At 46.8% G+C, this 16,951-nt stretch overlaps 1 protein-coding gene across 3 annotated transcripts in view; it reads left to right on the forward strand.

The window, feature by feature from the left end:
• Positions 1–16,951, forward strand: part of ZBTB8OS (zinc finger and BTB domain containing 8 opposite strand) — a 119,754-nt gene that overhangs the window by 49,448 nt on the left and 53,355 nt on the right. For all 3 annotated transcript variants that reach the window (XR_011279564.1, XM_069622464.1, XM_069622463.1), the window contains exons 2-6: positions 7,478–7,502; positions 9,379–9,500; positions 9,595–9,677; positions 10,071–10,123; positions 11,768–11,804. Coding sequence is in view for 2 of the 3 variants with exons in the window: in XM_069622464.1 (XP_069478565.1) it covers positions 7,478–7,502; positions 9,379–9,500; positions 9,595–9,677; positions 10,071–10,123; positions 11,768–11,804 (320 nt within the window). In the remaining variant the exon portion in view is untranslated. The remainder of the gene's footprint in view (positions 1–7,477; positions 7,503–9,378; positions 9,501–9,594; positions 9,678–10,070; positions 10,124–11,767; positions 11,805–16,951) is intronic.

A 16,951-nucleotide genomic window follows, 5' to 3' on the forward strand; every position in this document is an offset into this window, starting at 1 on the left:
GCCTCTCTCCCCAAGGAATTGCAATTTTACCCCATTATGATTCTATCAGAGACGCCTGATTCTACAACAGTAAGTTTACCAAAAAGAGGGCCACGACAAAATCCAACCCCTAATCTTAATCGGCCCTCAGCCTCCCAGCTACACTATTCTATAAATGAAAAAAGTTCACAAAGCTACACTAGTGCAACCCTTATCTAATGGAACAAATAAAATGCTCTCCAGGGCAGGCTCTTGGAGCAAGTATTCAGAACTGGGTCTACAAACCGCTTGTTCACAGCGTTATCTGAATGACTCTTGGACACCGTCAAGTGATGGTCGGCTACTGTGCGTGGTTTCCCAGCTGAGTAATGCAAGGTGTGTGTGCTCTTTGGACAACCCGTTGCATGTACGTTGCCTTATCTGGGTTTTTTAGTGGATGTCTGAAGGTTGAGTCTTCCTGCATACACTTCTGTACTGCAGTTCTGTCCTTGTTTTAAAAGGTGTCAGCAGGGTAAACCCAAAGGGTCATGAGAAACCTCAATATCTCAGGAGGATAGCTCGGGGGCAACGTGCTCGCCTTGGAAGCAAAACGACACAGAGCACCACAGGTTCGATTCCCCGGGTCCGCGCATAGAATCCTCTGGGTATTAAACACATTATAAGTAACCTTTCATATCATAACATATAGCCTACAAGCCTAGATGAAGGTTGTTAATGTTAAAGGACATTTTTTTGTACCGCGTACTATCCCACCGGAGTGGTCCCCTGGCGCTCTGGCGGCTCTGAAAGAGGAGGGGAGGTTGAGTTAGTGGGAGGAAGCAGGAAAGGTGCAAGAGAGCAGTGATGTGCTGTTGGCACCCTCAGCCCTGTGAGTCTGTTGGCTGGGCCTGGGGTGTTTGCGGCCGGTAGTCGTCGTGTACTGTTGTGCAAGACTGTTTTTTGTTTTGTTGTTGCAATGTAGTGAAGTTTGTGCGGTTTGTTGTGCTGTAGGTTTTGGTTGTGTTTTGTTTGGCGTTTGAGAGGTGTATGCAGAAAGGGAAATTGTTAGTAGGGTTGGTAAGTTTGCGTCTCTATCCTGAATTGAGGCACTCGGCTTACGTAGTCTCCCCTGATGCGGCTTTCCATCGTGCAAGGCAATGCTCTGTCCTGACCTGGGTCTGACTGGCATACAAGGTACCTTACTCCTCTGGCCCCCACCACTAACATGCTCTCTCATAGCTCCCCTTATCCTCCCTTCATACTCCTGTGGCCAGTGCATCTGCAAATGTCGAGTAGTGTGGTGATTGCCAATATCTCGACAGTTCCACACTACTGTGGTACCTGGCGGTAACTAAGGGGCGGGCAAAAGTGTTGGTGGGTTTGTCTGGGATAGTTGACTCAGTCCAGTCCATCCGGTGTCCCCGTCCAGGTGCTGTGGGAGCTGCCCTCTCAGGTCGGGGATGTCCGTGTCCTTTCCGGCTTAGTCATCCTTTTTCCGGTTTTGGTTTCAAGATTTAGTCTGTGGTGTTGAAGAGCCAGGTTTTTAGTGATTTCCTGAATTTTAGGTGATCTTCAGTGTTTCTTATTTCATTTGGGATGTTGTTCCAGGTTTTTGCGGCTAAGTGGTAGAAGGAGGTGCCTCCAAGTTTTTTCTTAAGGTATGGTTTGAGTTCCAGGCGGATTTCGTTGCTTGATCGGAGGGGTCTCGTTGGTTTGTAGACTGTTATTTTCTTTTGTAGGAATTCTGCTCCTTGTCTGCTGATTGCCCTGTGCGTTATGCACATTGTTTTGAAGGTGATGCAATGTTTTACTGGGAGCCAGTGTAGTGTTTTTAGCGTTGGAGTGATGTATTCTCTTCTGGATAGTTTGAGGAGTAGTCTTGCTGCTGCGTTTTGGGTCTGTTGCAGTTTCTTCAAGAGGTATTCTGGTATTCCGAGGTAGAGGCTGTTTGCATGGTCGATTTTTGACATGATTAGGGCGACGATAGTGAGTGTTTGTGTGTGAAGGAGGAAAAAGGTAGAATTCTTCTTGACGTGTGGAGGAGAAAAAAGCATTACTTCACTGTTGCATTTATTTCTGGTTCCAGGGTTATGCTGTTGTGCATTAGGACTCCCAGATTTTTGACTACCTTCGATGATGTTGGTGTGTTTCCCATTTCCGTAGGCCATGGGATGGTGGTTTTGTTCTCTTGGTCTTTGGATATGATCATGATTTCTGTCTTTCCCGGGTTGATTTTCAGGTTGTTGGCATCCATCCAGTTTGTTTGTTTGTTTGTTTATTTATTTATATAGCGCTCTTGACCCAGGGGTATATATGCGCTTTGAACATCAGGTTACAGGTAAAAGACAATAGTACAGTGTTGATAGGGCATAGATAATAGTATTCAAACAATATACATAAAATTGGACATTCGGAGTGCATACATATGTGGTAGGACAGTTATTTGTTGGTTAACCAGGAAATGACCTTGGTTCTGAAGGGTTGGAAAGTAGGTGTAGATTTAATATCCAGTGGGATGGAATTCCAGAGTTGTGATGCCAAAGTTGGGAAGCTGGATCCTCCAGCTCTTTTGAGGGAGTATTTGGGAACTGTTAGTTGTAATGAGTTGGACGATCTGGTGGTTCTAGTGTTCTGTCTTAGTGTAAATTTGTTCGAGAGGTAGGGTGGGGCAAGATGATTGAGGGCTTTGTAAGTAAGGCATATGGTTTTCAAGTCAATTTTCTGTTGGATGGACAACCATTTGCAGGCAGTTCTGGTGGCGGAGATGTGTTCCCTTCTAGGAATATTGAGGGCGGCACGGAGTGCGTTATTTTGTAAAACTTGCAATTTATTGATTACTGTTTTGTTGGCACCTACTACAGTTACAGTTGAAGACTTCTTTTAGACAGTCGATTGGGGTTGAATGGTCGGCATCAGTGTCCTTGATTTTGTAGATGATCTGAGTGTCGTCTGTGTAGTTGTAACATGTAATGTTGTATTTTTTGAAGATTCTGATGACCGGAGTCTGATAGATGTTGAAATATAGTGGAGATCGTGAGGATCCTTGTGGCACTCCACAGTCGTTAACTAGTGGAGTGGATTTGAAAGGTTTGATCCATACTGTTTCTGTTCCGTCTGCTAGGAATGATTTGGTCCAGCGTAGTGCTGTCTGTTATGCCTATGTCTTCTAGTCTTTTGGTCAGGGTGTCGTGGCTAACTGTGTCAAAGGCTGCCGAGAGGTCGAGCAGAATAAGGGCTGAGGTAGTGTTTGAGTCTGTGTTAGTTTTGAGGTCGTCCCAGATGGATAGTAGTGCTGTTTCCGTTCCTCTCGCTGGTCTGAAACCGATTTGAGCTTGGTCCAGCAGGTGGTGTTTTTCTATGTGTTCTTGGGTTAGTTTATATACGTAGGTTTCTAGAAGTTTTGCTGGGTAGGGGATGTTAGAGATCGGCCTGCAGTTGGAAAGGTCATCTACTTCACCACTTGTTTTTCAAGAGTGGCATGATGTATGCTGATTTGAAGATCTTCGGTACTGTCCCTGTTGATAGTGATAGATTTAGAAGGTTTCTGTAGTGTTCTGCTGGCGATCCTTGCATGAGGATTGATTTGTAGATATCTGGGGGGCAGGGGTCCATGGGTGATCCCGCTTTCTTGCTTCGTTTTACCAGCATTGCGAATGCCTCTGCTGATATTTCAGGAAAGCTTTGCAGTTTGTGCTGTGGTTCCGTGTTGGGGTCGTTGGGTTGTATGTTGTGGTTGGGTGGTCGCTTTTGTATGGTTTGTCGGATGTTTTTTTCTGAAGTGGTCCGCCAGATCGTTGCTTAGTTTTTCTGATGGGGTTGGGGTGTTATCGCAGCCAGGTGGGTTTCTCATTTCTTCAATGATGCTAAACATTTCTTTTTGTGTGTTGGTGGCATTGTTGATTCTGCCATCATAATGTCTCATCTTTGCCTTTACAATTTCCTTCTTGTATGCGCGGATTTGTTTCTGGTACAGTGTTTTTGTCCCTGGGTTGTATTCTTTCCTCCATTCCAATTCCATCCTTTTGTTTTCCTTTTTCATGGCGTTTAATAGTGGGGTGAAACATTTTGCCATTGCTCTTTTTTTCGATGGGGTGAACGTTTTTTCTGGGGCAATCTTGTCTATTCTATCTGCGATCCATTTGTGCAGTATTGCTGCTTTCCCGTCTAGGTCAGCTAGCTCCAGTTTTGTAGTTGAGGGTTTCGTTAATTCCAGTTGTTCGAATAGGTTGCTTTCTTTGACGTGTTTCCAGTTTCTTTTGGTCGTGGTTGTGAGTTTCGGATGTTGGATGTAGGCTTGGGTAGGCAGAGTGATCACGAATGGGATGATGAGGTGGTCGCTGCACAGTATTTGTAATGAAGGTGCGGTGGTGATGAGTTTTTCTTTGGCGAAAATTGCGTCCAGGGTGTGTCCTGCTGAGTGCGTTGCTCCTTTGACTAGTTGTCGTAGTTTCAGGGTGTTGAGTTGTTCAATTAGTGAGTTTTGGGAGTTGGCGTGGCTGTCTTCAAAACAGATGTTGAAGTCCCCCAGGATGATTAGGTGTTCGTGGTTGATGGCTAAGTTGGTGATGGCTTCTATGAAGTTATCGATGAATGTTGCATCATATGTCGGCAGTCTGTATACCAGGATGAATGTGAGGTTGGTTTTTGGTCTCGCTGTTATGTGTATTACCATGGTTTCACAGTTGAGGATTTTGAGTGGTTCGTCAGTTTTTATTTTCAGGTGTTCTTTGAATGCTATAGCGATGCCTCCTCCTTTTTTGTTTTTTCTGTTTATTTGTATGCATTTGAAGTGGGTCGGAAGGCAGCTTTGGAGTGTGATTTTGTAGTTGTCGTCCAGCCATGTTTCTGTGATGAACAAGATGTCAATGCCGTTGTCGCCGAGTAGGTCAAAGATCTCTGTTGAGTGTTTTGACATGGATCTTGCGTTTATTAGCTTGCAGTGAAGTTTGGAGGTGCTGTTTGGTTAGGGCTTTGTCGAGGTCGTCTTCTGCTCGGTGTTGAGGTTTCCTTCCTGGTCGGTCACTTGTTGGACTGTGGGATTCGGGGTGTCAGCGTCTTCGAAGAGTTCTTCTAGGTTTTGTCTTGGGTTTTTTGTGTTTTCATCAGGTTCGTCTTCCGGGAGTTGTGGTTGTTGATCGGAAGTTCCTTTTGCTTTGGTGATGTAGGGGGTTATTGCGTTGGTCGTCTGTTTGTTGTTTGTGTTGTTCATCCTTCTTCTACTTGCTTGTGTTAGGTTGCTTGGTGATTCGGGCCGGCTAGAGTAGGACACAGGAGGAACTAACATAACTCTGGAATTGGGGCTTTGGTGATAACAGGGTGAAGGGGGGGAGGCAGCATGATGCTGTTTTCTATGTTGAGTTCCTGGGGTAAAAATGGAAACGGTGAAAAAATGGGATCGATGGAATGGTTGAGAATTTGAAGTGATTGATGGCGTGAGATGTGGTAGCTAGCTCTGGAAACTTGAGTGAGGGTGCCGAAGAGTGAGTTGGAGGGAGGCGGACCTATGGGGAGTTGAGACACCTAGGAGATCTGAGAGATGGACTAGGTTACAGAGATGAGAGGTGGGTTGAGACATGTTATTGGTATCAGTGAGAGTGTGTCCGTTGCAGAGGGATGAGGAGATGGAAAGGTGGAGCGGCTAGGAATGGATGAGCAAAAAGGGAAGATCTGAGGGCATGAGAAGGAGGCCAAACCTGGAGGTGAGATTCAAGAGTAGAAGGGAGAGAGAAATGGACCTGCAAAACAGAATCTAGCCGATAAGAAGCTAAATAGCAGAACCCAATGAATGGGAATATCTGTGTTGCCTTGAATGTGTGCAACTGGATATGGAACATGCATGCTTCTAAGAGCGATTGTACACCGCTCTAACCGCCGATAAGCACAATAGCTTTGTTCGAGTCCAAATCTATCATGTTTCAGGAAAAACCTATGCTCTCGTGTGTAATGCCTTCTTGAGCCAGTCCTGGCTTTTCATTTTCATTCAGGGACTTGTAGTTGAATTTTCCCCATTTTATAAATAAGGGCGTTAAAGTCATGTGAAGGTGAAACCCACTTATGGTGTTGCCTGTAAAGGCCTGGCCGCGTGTAGCTGATCCCGCAGTGTAATCTGGTGTAAATAAAAGCCAATCAATCTCAATGGCCCAAAGTGTGATGCAGGGACCCATTGACTATTTGTTCCTTGTTGCCTTTAAATCCTAAGAAAGGCTGGGCAATGACACTGCCCGACTACACCATCCTTCTTTGACCACTTTATCCAGAAGGGTGTCTGTGGGGGATAGACTCCTGGGGGTGGACGTGTGACCCGGGAGGCATCCAGAGAGAACAGAAGAGATGAACCTGCTGGAGATGGGTACAAGTCTTGCCCAGAAACTCAAGTGCAACATTTGGGAGGGGAGACGGCTATCACAATATGACTGGCTCAAGTGGGGGCCCATTGTTTATATATTTGCAGTCTCAAATACAATTGATAGCGAATTGGTCTTTGGTTGACAGTGTTTTTATTTTGGTAAAGGTAATTTGGGTGCTGTTTGGTGGTGACTAGTAACACTCAGACTGCCGAGTGTGTCACAATTTATGAAGAACAGAATTTTCAAGTCACCGTCTAGCGCACCTGAAGTTAACGCTAACTATAGGTTAAATGATGTTCCAAAAATCATGTTTGTTGTATCATAAGGCTTTTTTATTCCAAAAATGATCCTCCAAAAATTGTTCTTAAATAGTAGTGCCCTCTAAACGTGTTTCACCAAATCTATTGGCTCATCAGGAGGGATTTATAACAGAAAATTCAATTCAGATTCTTTGATTAGATATAAACATGCCTAATGATTACATATTTGCATTCATTTAGAAAGCTTGGCCCATGTTTAGATTTCAAATTAGTTTGTAATTGGAGTGTTCTTGGTAACGTGTCTGTTTGGGGTTTCCCCTGTGCTGTTTTACCCCAATAGGAGTTTTTTTAAAGTCTTTCGATTGAGACTTGAGAGCTTCTGAAAATCGTCCTCTTTCCTTGTTTCAAGTGGAGGCCCAGAATCCTTCCCTGCACCCATGCCAGTTGAAAGCATGATTTTATTTATTAATGTATTTATAAAGCATAAATAAATTCAATTGTGCTTTCAACAGGCATGGGTGCAGGGAAGGATTCTGGTCCCCCACTTGAATCCGTCATATTGTGATGCCGTCTCCCCTCCCAAATGTTGCACTTCGGTTTGGGAATCCTTCCCTGCACCCATGCCTGCTGAAAGCACGATTGGAAGGGTAAGCCAGGTGCGTGAGGAAGGATTTGAGAGAAAGCGTAGTGAGGGGGAGTGGGTGCACAAAGGAATAAGGATAGGCTCTGCAGTCTTCAGGGAATGAGACGTGGTACATGGAAGTGACCACCCAGGCCTTGCGGCTAGAGGGCTCCCACCCCAGTTTCCTTTGCCCTGTCCCGGATCACATGCCCACATCAGAGTCTTTTAAAGAGCTATAGTGCAACGTGCGGCTGTGCTTTTAATGTTTCGTGTTGTTGTTCTCCTTACAGATCTGGATCACACGGCGGATGTGCAGTGAGTATTTGATGCATGCGTTGTCTTCAAGATTGAACCCTGTTGCTTAGAGACAGCTATGTTTCCTGTAGATGTGCTAGCTTTGGGGACAAAGAAGGTCAGAGGATGGAAAATCGGGAGGGAATTTCTGTAGACCAAAAAAGAACAAGGCGAGTCTGATTTCTGTAGACCAAACATGGTACAGATAAGAGCATTGGTAACAAGCAGGGAAGGAACAAGGGTGGCCTTCATGCGCTATAGGACATTGCACGAAGGAACTAACCCTTATACAGAAGCTCTCCTTGAGTTCCTTTGCACGTTTGCACAATTAGAATCACTCGCTATTCATGGTGAGTTGAATGCACGACACCGCCTAAACCTGGGTGGTCCCTGATGGGCCTTCTCTCTTATCTGTTACTCCATTGAGTGCACCGTTCGTTTCTGGAAAGCAGGAATGCACAATATGCAGCAAATATTACTGAAAGGTGGAGAGGGGCAACTATTGTATCGTATTGATTGCATAAGTGAATACGTGTCATTATTAAGTAGATGGCATTGTATTGGGTCGATGGTTAAATTAGGTAGTCAGAGAATTTTCAGCTCTCATGGAGTCGTAATTGTGACAGAGTGGGTGCAGGTGTGGCTTTGCTGTCTTTTGTGCAGGTAGAGTGTTTCTTTAGGAAGTAGTTATTCAGGCATAGGGGTTATAGGCAAATAGGCATATGGGGTATTATTAAAAGAGAATAGTTCTTTTGTGGTGTGTACTTCTGCATAGTTGGAATGTCTTCCAAGTCCTTGGCCGATGTTTTTGGTACCTCTAGGTTGAGATTGTTGTGTCTCTGGTTGGCCCTGTGCTGCTGTCTGCTCTGCAAGGCCTGGTTAGAAGCTGTGTGTATAAGGGTGTTAATGCTTTGGAAGGTAATGTGTGCTTTGTGAAGGCCCCTGTTTGGGGGAATTAGAATGGTTGGTATAGTTGACCTCTTTTACCTTCCACTAGTAGGGTGTAGTGTATTTCAGACCAAGCGGGAGGATATGCATGCACCCAAAAGCATGGCATTTTCTCTTCTGAGATTGAAAAGTGCAACGTTTTTCAAATGTGTCTTGGCAAGTGTTAGCCCATTGCTCCAGTCGTATCCAGCAAATGTGTCTTGGCACGTGTTAGCCCATTGCTCCAGTCTTATCCAGCAAATGTGTCTTGACAAGTGTTAGCCCATTGCTCCAGTCGTATCCAGCAAATGTGTCTTGGCGAGTGTTAGCCCATTGCTCCAGTCTTATCCAGCAAATGTGTCTTGGCATGTGTTAGCCCATTTCTCCAGTCTTACCCAGCAAATGTGTCTTGGCGAGTGTTAGCCCATTTCTCCAGTCTTATCCAGCAAATGTGTCTTGACAAGTGTTAGCCCATTGCTCCAGTCGTATCCAGCAAATGTGTCTTGGCGAGTGTTTGCCCATTGCTCCAGTCGTATCCAGCAAATGTGTCTTGGCACGTGTTAGCCCATTTCTCCAGTCCTATCCAGCAAATGTGTCTTGGCGAGTGTTAGCCCATTTCTCCAGTCTTAGCCAATAAATGTGTCTTGGCAAGTGTTAGCCCATTGCTCCAGTCTTATCCAATAAATGTGTCTTGGCAAGTGTTAGCCCATTGCTCCAGTCTTATCCAATAAATGTGTCTTGCCAAGTGTAACCCCATTTCTCCAGTCTTATCCAGCAAATGGTCTTAGTTGGGACCTGTCGGTCTTTGTTTTATTTTGGCTGTGTCTTGAAAGCAAGACATGTCATGTTGAACCTATTTAGCTTGCATGCCGCTCACATCCCCCCCCCCACCTGTCTTCCAGTCCACACTGCACCCCAGCTCACTATATCACTAAACTGTCTTTGAAGGGTCTCCTTTTGTTCTCTGCAGGATACATGCTTGGGGAGACACCATGGAAGAGGCTTTTGAGCAGTGTGCCATGGGCATGTTCGGTTACATTACTGACATTGACACTGTGGAGCCCATCGACACTGTGGACGTCGAGTCAGAAGGTTGGTGTTGGTTCCTCCTCCAGGCTTTCCTGCGCTCACTCTTGAACTGTTTCAAAGATGTAATGCTTTTATCTCTCTCTTCTGTGTTCCCCAGGGCATGACATGATCTCTCTGCTCTACAACTTCCTGGATGAGTGGCTCTATCAGTTCAGCGCGGATAAGTTCTTCGTTCCCAGGGTAAGAGCGCGCTCAGGATAGTACTCGCACTGCCAATCCTCTCCTCCCCAGTGGGACCCCCTGCTGGGCTCTCCATTATTTGTGTTCTTTTAGGCCTGGTTCCTGCGCATTCCGTGTGAAAAATGGACATCCATACTCTGGACTCCCTGGTAATCACTAAATCCATGTGTGGGTCCGTAAGCATAGCCCAGCAGCCACCATCATTAGTCATAGATGTGTGAACCCCACTACTGCCTCTGCTGTTGGAGTAGATTGTGCGATCCTCTGATTCCCTGATACTTTAGGCAGTGTTGTTTTTGTGGGTGTTCTTTGTCAACTAGTCTGAGCCACCTTGAGAATTCAAATGTGTAGGTGAATCCTTGTACTGACGATTAATGTATCCTTTTTGTACAGGAGGTGAAAGTGCTGCAGATCGACCGAATGGCTTTCAAGATCCGATCCATTGGGTGAGTGAGTAGGAAGAGAGAACATTAGCTATGGCAGTGCAGGGTCTTGGAGTAAAGATCTGACGTGCGCAGAGAGGTGGCAAGCGGCCGTGTATTACGTCAGCTATGGCAGGGACTTGGAGTAAAGATCTGTCGTGTGCTGAGAGGGGGTAGTGTATTACGTCAGCTATGGCAGGGACTTGGAGTAAAGATCTGACATGTGCTGAGAGGTGGTAGTGTATTGCGTCATTCAAGGCAGGGACTTGGAGTAAAGATCTGACATGTGCTGAGCGGTGGTGTATTACGTCAGCTAGGGCAGGGACTTGGAGTAAAGATCTGACATGTGCTGAGAGCGGGTAGTGTATTACGTCAGCTATGGCAGGGACTTGGCGTAAAGATCTGACATGTGCTGAGCGGTGGTGTATTACGTCAGCTATGGCAGGGACTTGGAGTAAAGATCTGACGTCTGCTGAGAGGTGGTAGTGTATTACGTCAGCTAGGGCAGGGACTTTGAGTAAAGATCTGACGTGTGCTGAGAGGTGGTAGTGTATTACGCCAGCTATGGCAGGGACTTGGAGTAAAGATCTGACGTGTGCTGAGAGGTGGTAGTGTATTACGCCAGCTATGGCAGGGACTTGGAGTAAAGATCTGACATGTGCTGAGCGGTGGTAGTGTATTACGTCAGCTATGGCAGGAACATGGAGTAAAGATCTGACGTGTGCTGAGAGGTGGTAGTGTATTACGCCAGCTATGGCAGGGACTTGGAGTAAAGATCTGACGTGCGCAGAGAGGTGGCACATGGCAGTGTATTATGTCAGCTAGGGCAGGGACTTGGAGTAAAGATCTGACGCGAGCTGAGCGGTGGTAGTGTATTACGCCAGCTATGGCAGGGACTTGGAGTAAAGATCTGACATGTGCTGAGCGGTGGTAGTGTATTACGTCAGCTATGGCAGGGACTTGGAGTAAAGATCTGACGTGTGCTGAGAGGTGGTAGTGTATTACGCCAGCTATGGCAGGGACTTGGAGTAAAGATCTGACATGTGCTGAGCGGTGGTAGTGTATTACGTCAGCTATGGCAGGAACATGGAGTAAAGATCTGACGTGTGCTGAGAGGTGGTAGTGTATTACGCCAGCTATGGCAGGGACTTGGAGTAAAGATCTGACGTGCGCAGAGAGGTGGCACATGGCAGTGTATTATGTCAGCTAGGGCAGGGACTTGGAGTAAAGATCTGACGCGAGCTGAGCGGTGGTAGTGTATTATGTCAGTTATGGTAGGGACTTGGAGTAAAGATCTGACTTGTGCTGAGAGGTGGCATATGGCAGTGTATTACGTCAGCTAGGGCATGGACTTGGAGTAAAGATCTGACGTGTGCTCAGAGGTGGTAGTGTATTAAGTCATTTAAGGCAGGGACTTGGAATAAAGATCTGACGTGTGCTGAGAGGTGGTAGTGTATTATGCCAGCTATGGCAGGGACTTGGAGTAAAGATCTGACGTGTGGAGGAAGAATTGGCAAGTGGCAGAGTATTATGTGGTTGTTAGTTTGTACAAGATACAAAAACAATGATCTTTGTCATGACACAAACCAGTCTGGGTAGATGTTTGTGAACTTCAAGGTGGTTCTAGCCGGGATTACCAAATCTTTGTCTTCTTTCTTCCTCCTGTAGGTGGGGAGAAGAGTTTAATCTGGAAAAACACCCCCAGGTCTGTGAGCTTTCACTCGCTTGTTGTGCATGTGTGAAATGGCACGGATATGATTTGTCTTTTTGCGTTTCCATCCCCGTTCAGGTATTAAGTGAACTTCTATTTGCACACCTCCTGTTTGTGCTTCTGAGAGCTGTACATTTACAAAATCTCAGACCGTTGCAAACCTGTTCAAACGTGCAGCTCAGCTGCTACTCCTATCTTATGCTTCTTTCAGAAGCTTCCTCGAGAGCACCAGAAGGATGGCATGGCAGGCTGTCCTGCATGCTAAAGTGCCTTTGTCCTCCTTTCTGCAGAGAGAAGCTTGCTCTGCCTTCTCAATCACCAAGCGATTGTCATCATTTTAATTGAGATAGCCATATAACCCAGGCATGCCTGGCTGTTTCTGCAGGCGTCGACGGATTGGGAACCATGTGCAACCCCTGTTTGAATAACATATAAGCGGTGTGGTGCTACCAGCACTTTAAACATGACTTTAAAAAGGTCCTCCAGCTCTTAACACTTAATGTGTTCATGACTTTCTTCCACAGTCTGTTGCCAGGTGGCATAATCGTCCCAAGAATTCATATAATGTAATTTATATATGAATTATATATTACCAAGATACTTTACGTTGCGCTTTATACGTGCTTTTAACGTAACCTATCCATCTTCTATATATGTAAGAGTCAAATGTGTTTGTGTGTGGCAGGATTTGTGGTGAAGCGTGGTTTCTCATACAATTCCACACCTTTTCACCAATCTGAACCAGATTTTGCATAGTTACCTGTTGGGGCCCTCTGGACATTACTGGCTACATGACATTTGGACACTCCACCCTTTGCCCCGGAATTTAGCACAAGTCCACATTTGTTTGTGGGTTGCGAAGTGTTGTTCCTCATACAATTCCACACTGTTTCATCAATCTGCACCACATACTGCATAGTCACCTATTAGGACCTTCTGTACATTACTGGCTACATGGCATGTGGACACCCAACTCCTTTCCCTGGATTTCAGTAGCTTCACACATGAGACGGTTGCCTGAAATCAGTGAAACATCAATGTGGTCATAAAAGGACCGGTCCTCAATCCTACTAGAAGGCACAGTTTCTGGGACTTTAGCACCACAATGCACCGCAACGAACAGCAACACGCTAGGGTGGGGCAACAGGTGGGGAGAGACCACAGTAGGCCATAGTATGCAGCAGCACACCAACTCTCGCCTCCCCCAATGTCTGCTCCACGGAATGTCAGCCAGCCACACACGCCCATTCTCAGTGCAGTTTACTTCACGGTGCAAAGCACATCAAGCGACAAGCGAATCGCAACAGCGACCTACAGGATCATTGATTTTCAACAATTGATGAGTGTTGTCCTGTCTGTCCACAGAACCCGGTCGGGTAACGGGTACTTTTTGCTGTTATTTATATACAGGAGGAACAATGCTCTTTTGATCACAAAAAAAAACATACAAACCAGATATGACGGGAAGCGGTGAGCTTCTTAGAATGGGGTGAGTTTGAGGGACATTCTGACCAGGTTGTGGAGGGGAGTAAGCGGAATGGTCACCGGGAACAAAACATAAGTGGACATACATAGATTAAGAACGACCAATGGCATGCCTCCACTTTACTGAGGCTGCACCACAGCTGGCCCAGCGTGAATCCCTTTTGTTCCCATAAATGATTGGCCCAAATAATACCTCCAGGTAATGGGAGGGACTTCTAAAAAATGTGGGAGGACTTATGAGCTGATAGCAATGGAAACAGGGAGGTGGCATTGAAATTGAGGCAAACCACAAATGTTTACACAGCCCCTGTAACTGCTTTGCACGTGTGTGTACATATTATTATGTGAATGTTTACCTATGTTTCTGTTGATTATAGTTATGTTCTCTTTTTTCTACATAATTTGAATACAAGTGAAATGCAGAAATGGTTTTTTTATCCTTGCAAAAAAACAAAAAAAGAATCCCCGATGCAGAGGCACGTAAACATAATGCGGAACCGAGTCTGCATCTCTAAGCACCAGCTAAATAAAAAGCTAAAGTGTACTTTACAAGTGTTTTGCTCACCCTTCCTATATGAGCGTTAGCTAAAGAATACAGCTCTGCATATACTAAGCATGCCAAACGGTTGAATCTTTACAGAAAATGTACATGTAAAGCTACAAAATATATGTGGTAGGACGCCACCTCCCTGTTTCCAAATAATACCTCCGTCAACATATCGGAGTGTTAAAAGTTCAGCTTTATTTAATAGATGTAACAAATGTAAAAAAACGGAGTACATATAAAACATAAAGAGGCCCTACATACCCCCACCCCATGCATTTAGGAGGACGGGGAGATGTGGGGGGTTATGTAGCATTGCCCCACCCTGTGCATTTAGGAGGATAGGGAGATGCGTGGGTTATGTAGCATGGCCCTACCCCGTGCATTTAGGGGGACAGGGAGATGTGTGGGTTATGTAGCATTGCCCTACCCCGTGCATTTAGGCAGACAGGCACCTGTGTAGCTTATGCATGCCCTTCCCCGTGCATTTAGGATGTGGAGATGTGGGGGGTTTATGTAGCATTGCCCCACCCTGTGCATTTAGGAGGACGGGGAGATGTATGGGATATGTGACATTGCCCTACCCTGTTCATTTAGGTAGACAGGAACATGTGTAGGTTATGCATACTCCTACCCTGTGCATTTAGGAGTGCTGGGAAATTCGTGGGTTATGTAGCATGAGCCTACCCTGTGCATTCAGGAGGACATGGAGATGTGGGGTTTATGTATCATAGCCCTACCCCAGGCATTTAGGAGGACAGGGAGACGTGTGGGGTAAGTAGCAAACCCCTACCACACGTATTTAGGAGTGCTGAAAAATGTGTGGGTTGGTATGGAGTCTTTTCATCGAAAAAAGTATTCATCGAAATGCTTTTCCATCGAAAAGCATATTCATTGCATTTTTTTCATTGAATTTCCAACACAAGCATACCTTAAAAATAGATGTGTGGATGTTGGGATTGGAAATTCAATGGGTCGAGGAAAGGGTTCAATTTTGAAAATGGGGGTTTGGAAGGAGTTCGGGGGTAAGGAGGCGCACCCCCAATAAAAAAAATGAACACTACACAACTTAGAGGGAGCTGTCCAGTGCTGAAATACATTGTGACTGTATTGAATAGATTTCAGCACTGGACAGCTCTCTCTGACTTTTGTAGTGTCAGTGAGCAATTTCAGGACTGGGGACCTTTATTTTATTAGGGCCCGAGGGGGGACTCCCCATTAAAAAGTAATATAAAAGTGTCTTCACTCGCTGACAGTACACAAGTTGGAGGGAGCTGTCCAGGGCTGAAATACATTGTGGCTGTATTTAATAGATTTCAGCCCTGGACAGCTCCCTACAACGTTATGCATGTTTCAGCGACTTTTTATGCAAAAAATGCAAAGTGTTTATATAACATAACCCTATTCTATTAAATGGTTTAGATGCATAAACACTTTCTCCAGCATGGGGTCTGGGATGGATTCACAAGCTCATTCCCCGTCGTCAGGCCGGGAATCCTCGGTATAGAAAAAATCAGTATCAGTTTTGTTTCTGATCTGTCTTTCTCAGTAGTAACCAATCACTGGTCTCTGGGTCATACTGCCCCCAGCCAATGACTGCCCTCTCCCTAAGCCCCGCCCCCGGCAGCCATCCTCAGATTTTTACCGCACGTTCAAGTGTTGGGAGTCCTCGTGCTGTAGCTCTCGAGCTTTTGCTGCGTTTTCGCGCTTTTTTCAGGAGATTTTCTAATTTTTTCAGTTAAATAGAGCCTCAAGCTCCACCTTTTTCTACTTCCGATCAACAGGGATCCGTTTCGGAGTTTCTACGCCCCTCAAGGGTGAAGATTTCGTCGAGTTACGCTTTTGGAGGATTCCAGAAGTTCCGAGGCCTACCCCGGACATGGCCCAGGAGAAAGGGAGCTCGACGCCCTGGAAGCTGTTCAGGACCTGCCCTGGATGCCAGCTTCAGAACGTTTTCAAGGAGGACGAGCATTCGTTATGCCTCTACTGTCTCCATGAGGACAAGACGCACAAAGAAAAGGACTGCGCGTTTTGTGGGAACATGTCGGAGCGGACCATGAAGGATCGCTAACTCCGTCTCGCCAACTGGTTGGAAGGTAAGAGCCCGCCAGGCGAGAAGAAGAAAAAGAAGTCAGAGCGGTCTTCTAAGTCCTGTGAGGGTGCTCTGGCGACGGGGGCCCAACAAAAGGCTAAGCACCGCGAGTCCGCGGGCATCGGGAGCGCCGAACGGTCGGGCTCCTTGGCTGCCAGGCAAGGCGCATCCTCCCCGGCGCCATCGACCACGAGCCAACGCTCTGGCGCGAGTAAGAGGAAGTCCGAGAACCCGGCGAAGCTTCTGGAGAGGCCCCGGTCGATCTCGAAGATTCCGGCAGAGGGGGAGCGAGCCTCGGACATTCCCCCCAAGGTGAAGGCCCCAGGCGTACAGAAGGTGACGTTGGCCCTAATTCACCCTGCTAAGACCTCAATTGAGGATGTCGCCGTGGCCCTGGCTCAGCCTCTGGAGGCTACACCAGTGGAGGCGCCCTCAGATACCAGAGTCTCCCTGCCACCGCGGAGGGAGTCGTCTTTCAGGCCCATTGAGAAGACCCCCACGAAGTCCTCGTTGGAAAGGGTGGGGGAGGGGTTGGTGGCCGTCGTGGATACGGACACGACCTCTGAAGAGGAGCTCATCCAAGTCGTGGAGGAGGGCCAGCCCATCGGGAGGGATCCCGACGAGGGCGACAGTGATGCGGACGAGGCTCCTCCAGAGCCCTCGCTCCCGTCATTTCCGGCGCCGCAGGACACCTCGGTGGCCATTTTGTCAGCCATCCAGTCCTTATGCTCGGAGATAAGGACTAGGTTGCCCCTTCCCCCGACGGAGGTACCTGAGCCAGACCCGACGGGGGAGCCGGAGCCAGGACCTTCGGAGAGCCCACCACTTAAGAGGAGGAGGACGCATCCTAGGCCTCCTCTCCCGCCTCTGCGGCCTTCTCTGCCTTCCCCCGGTCCACTACCCACAGGGATGATACAGGCATGGACACGACTACGACGGGTACGGATGACGACGGAGGCGACGACGGGACGTGTCCCCCGTCGCCCCCTGCCCGGGCGTCCCCGCCCGACGAGATTGGAT

The sequence above is a fragment of the Ambystoma mexicanum genome, chromosome 11 (genome assembly GCF_040938575.1).
Source record: "Ambystoma mexicanum isolate Mex_15411 chromosome 11, UKY_AmexF1_1, whole genome shotgun sequence".
In the NCBI taxonomy this organism is placed as follows: domain Eukaryota; kingdom Metazoa; phylum Chordata; class Amphibia; order Caudata; family Ambystomatidae; genus Ambystoma; species Ambystoma mexicanum.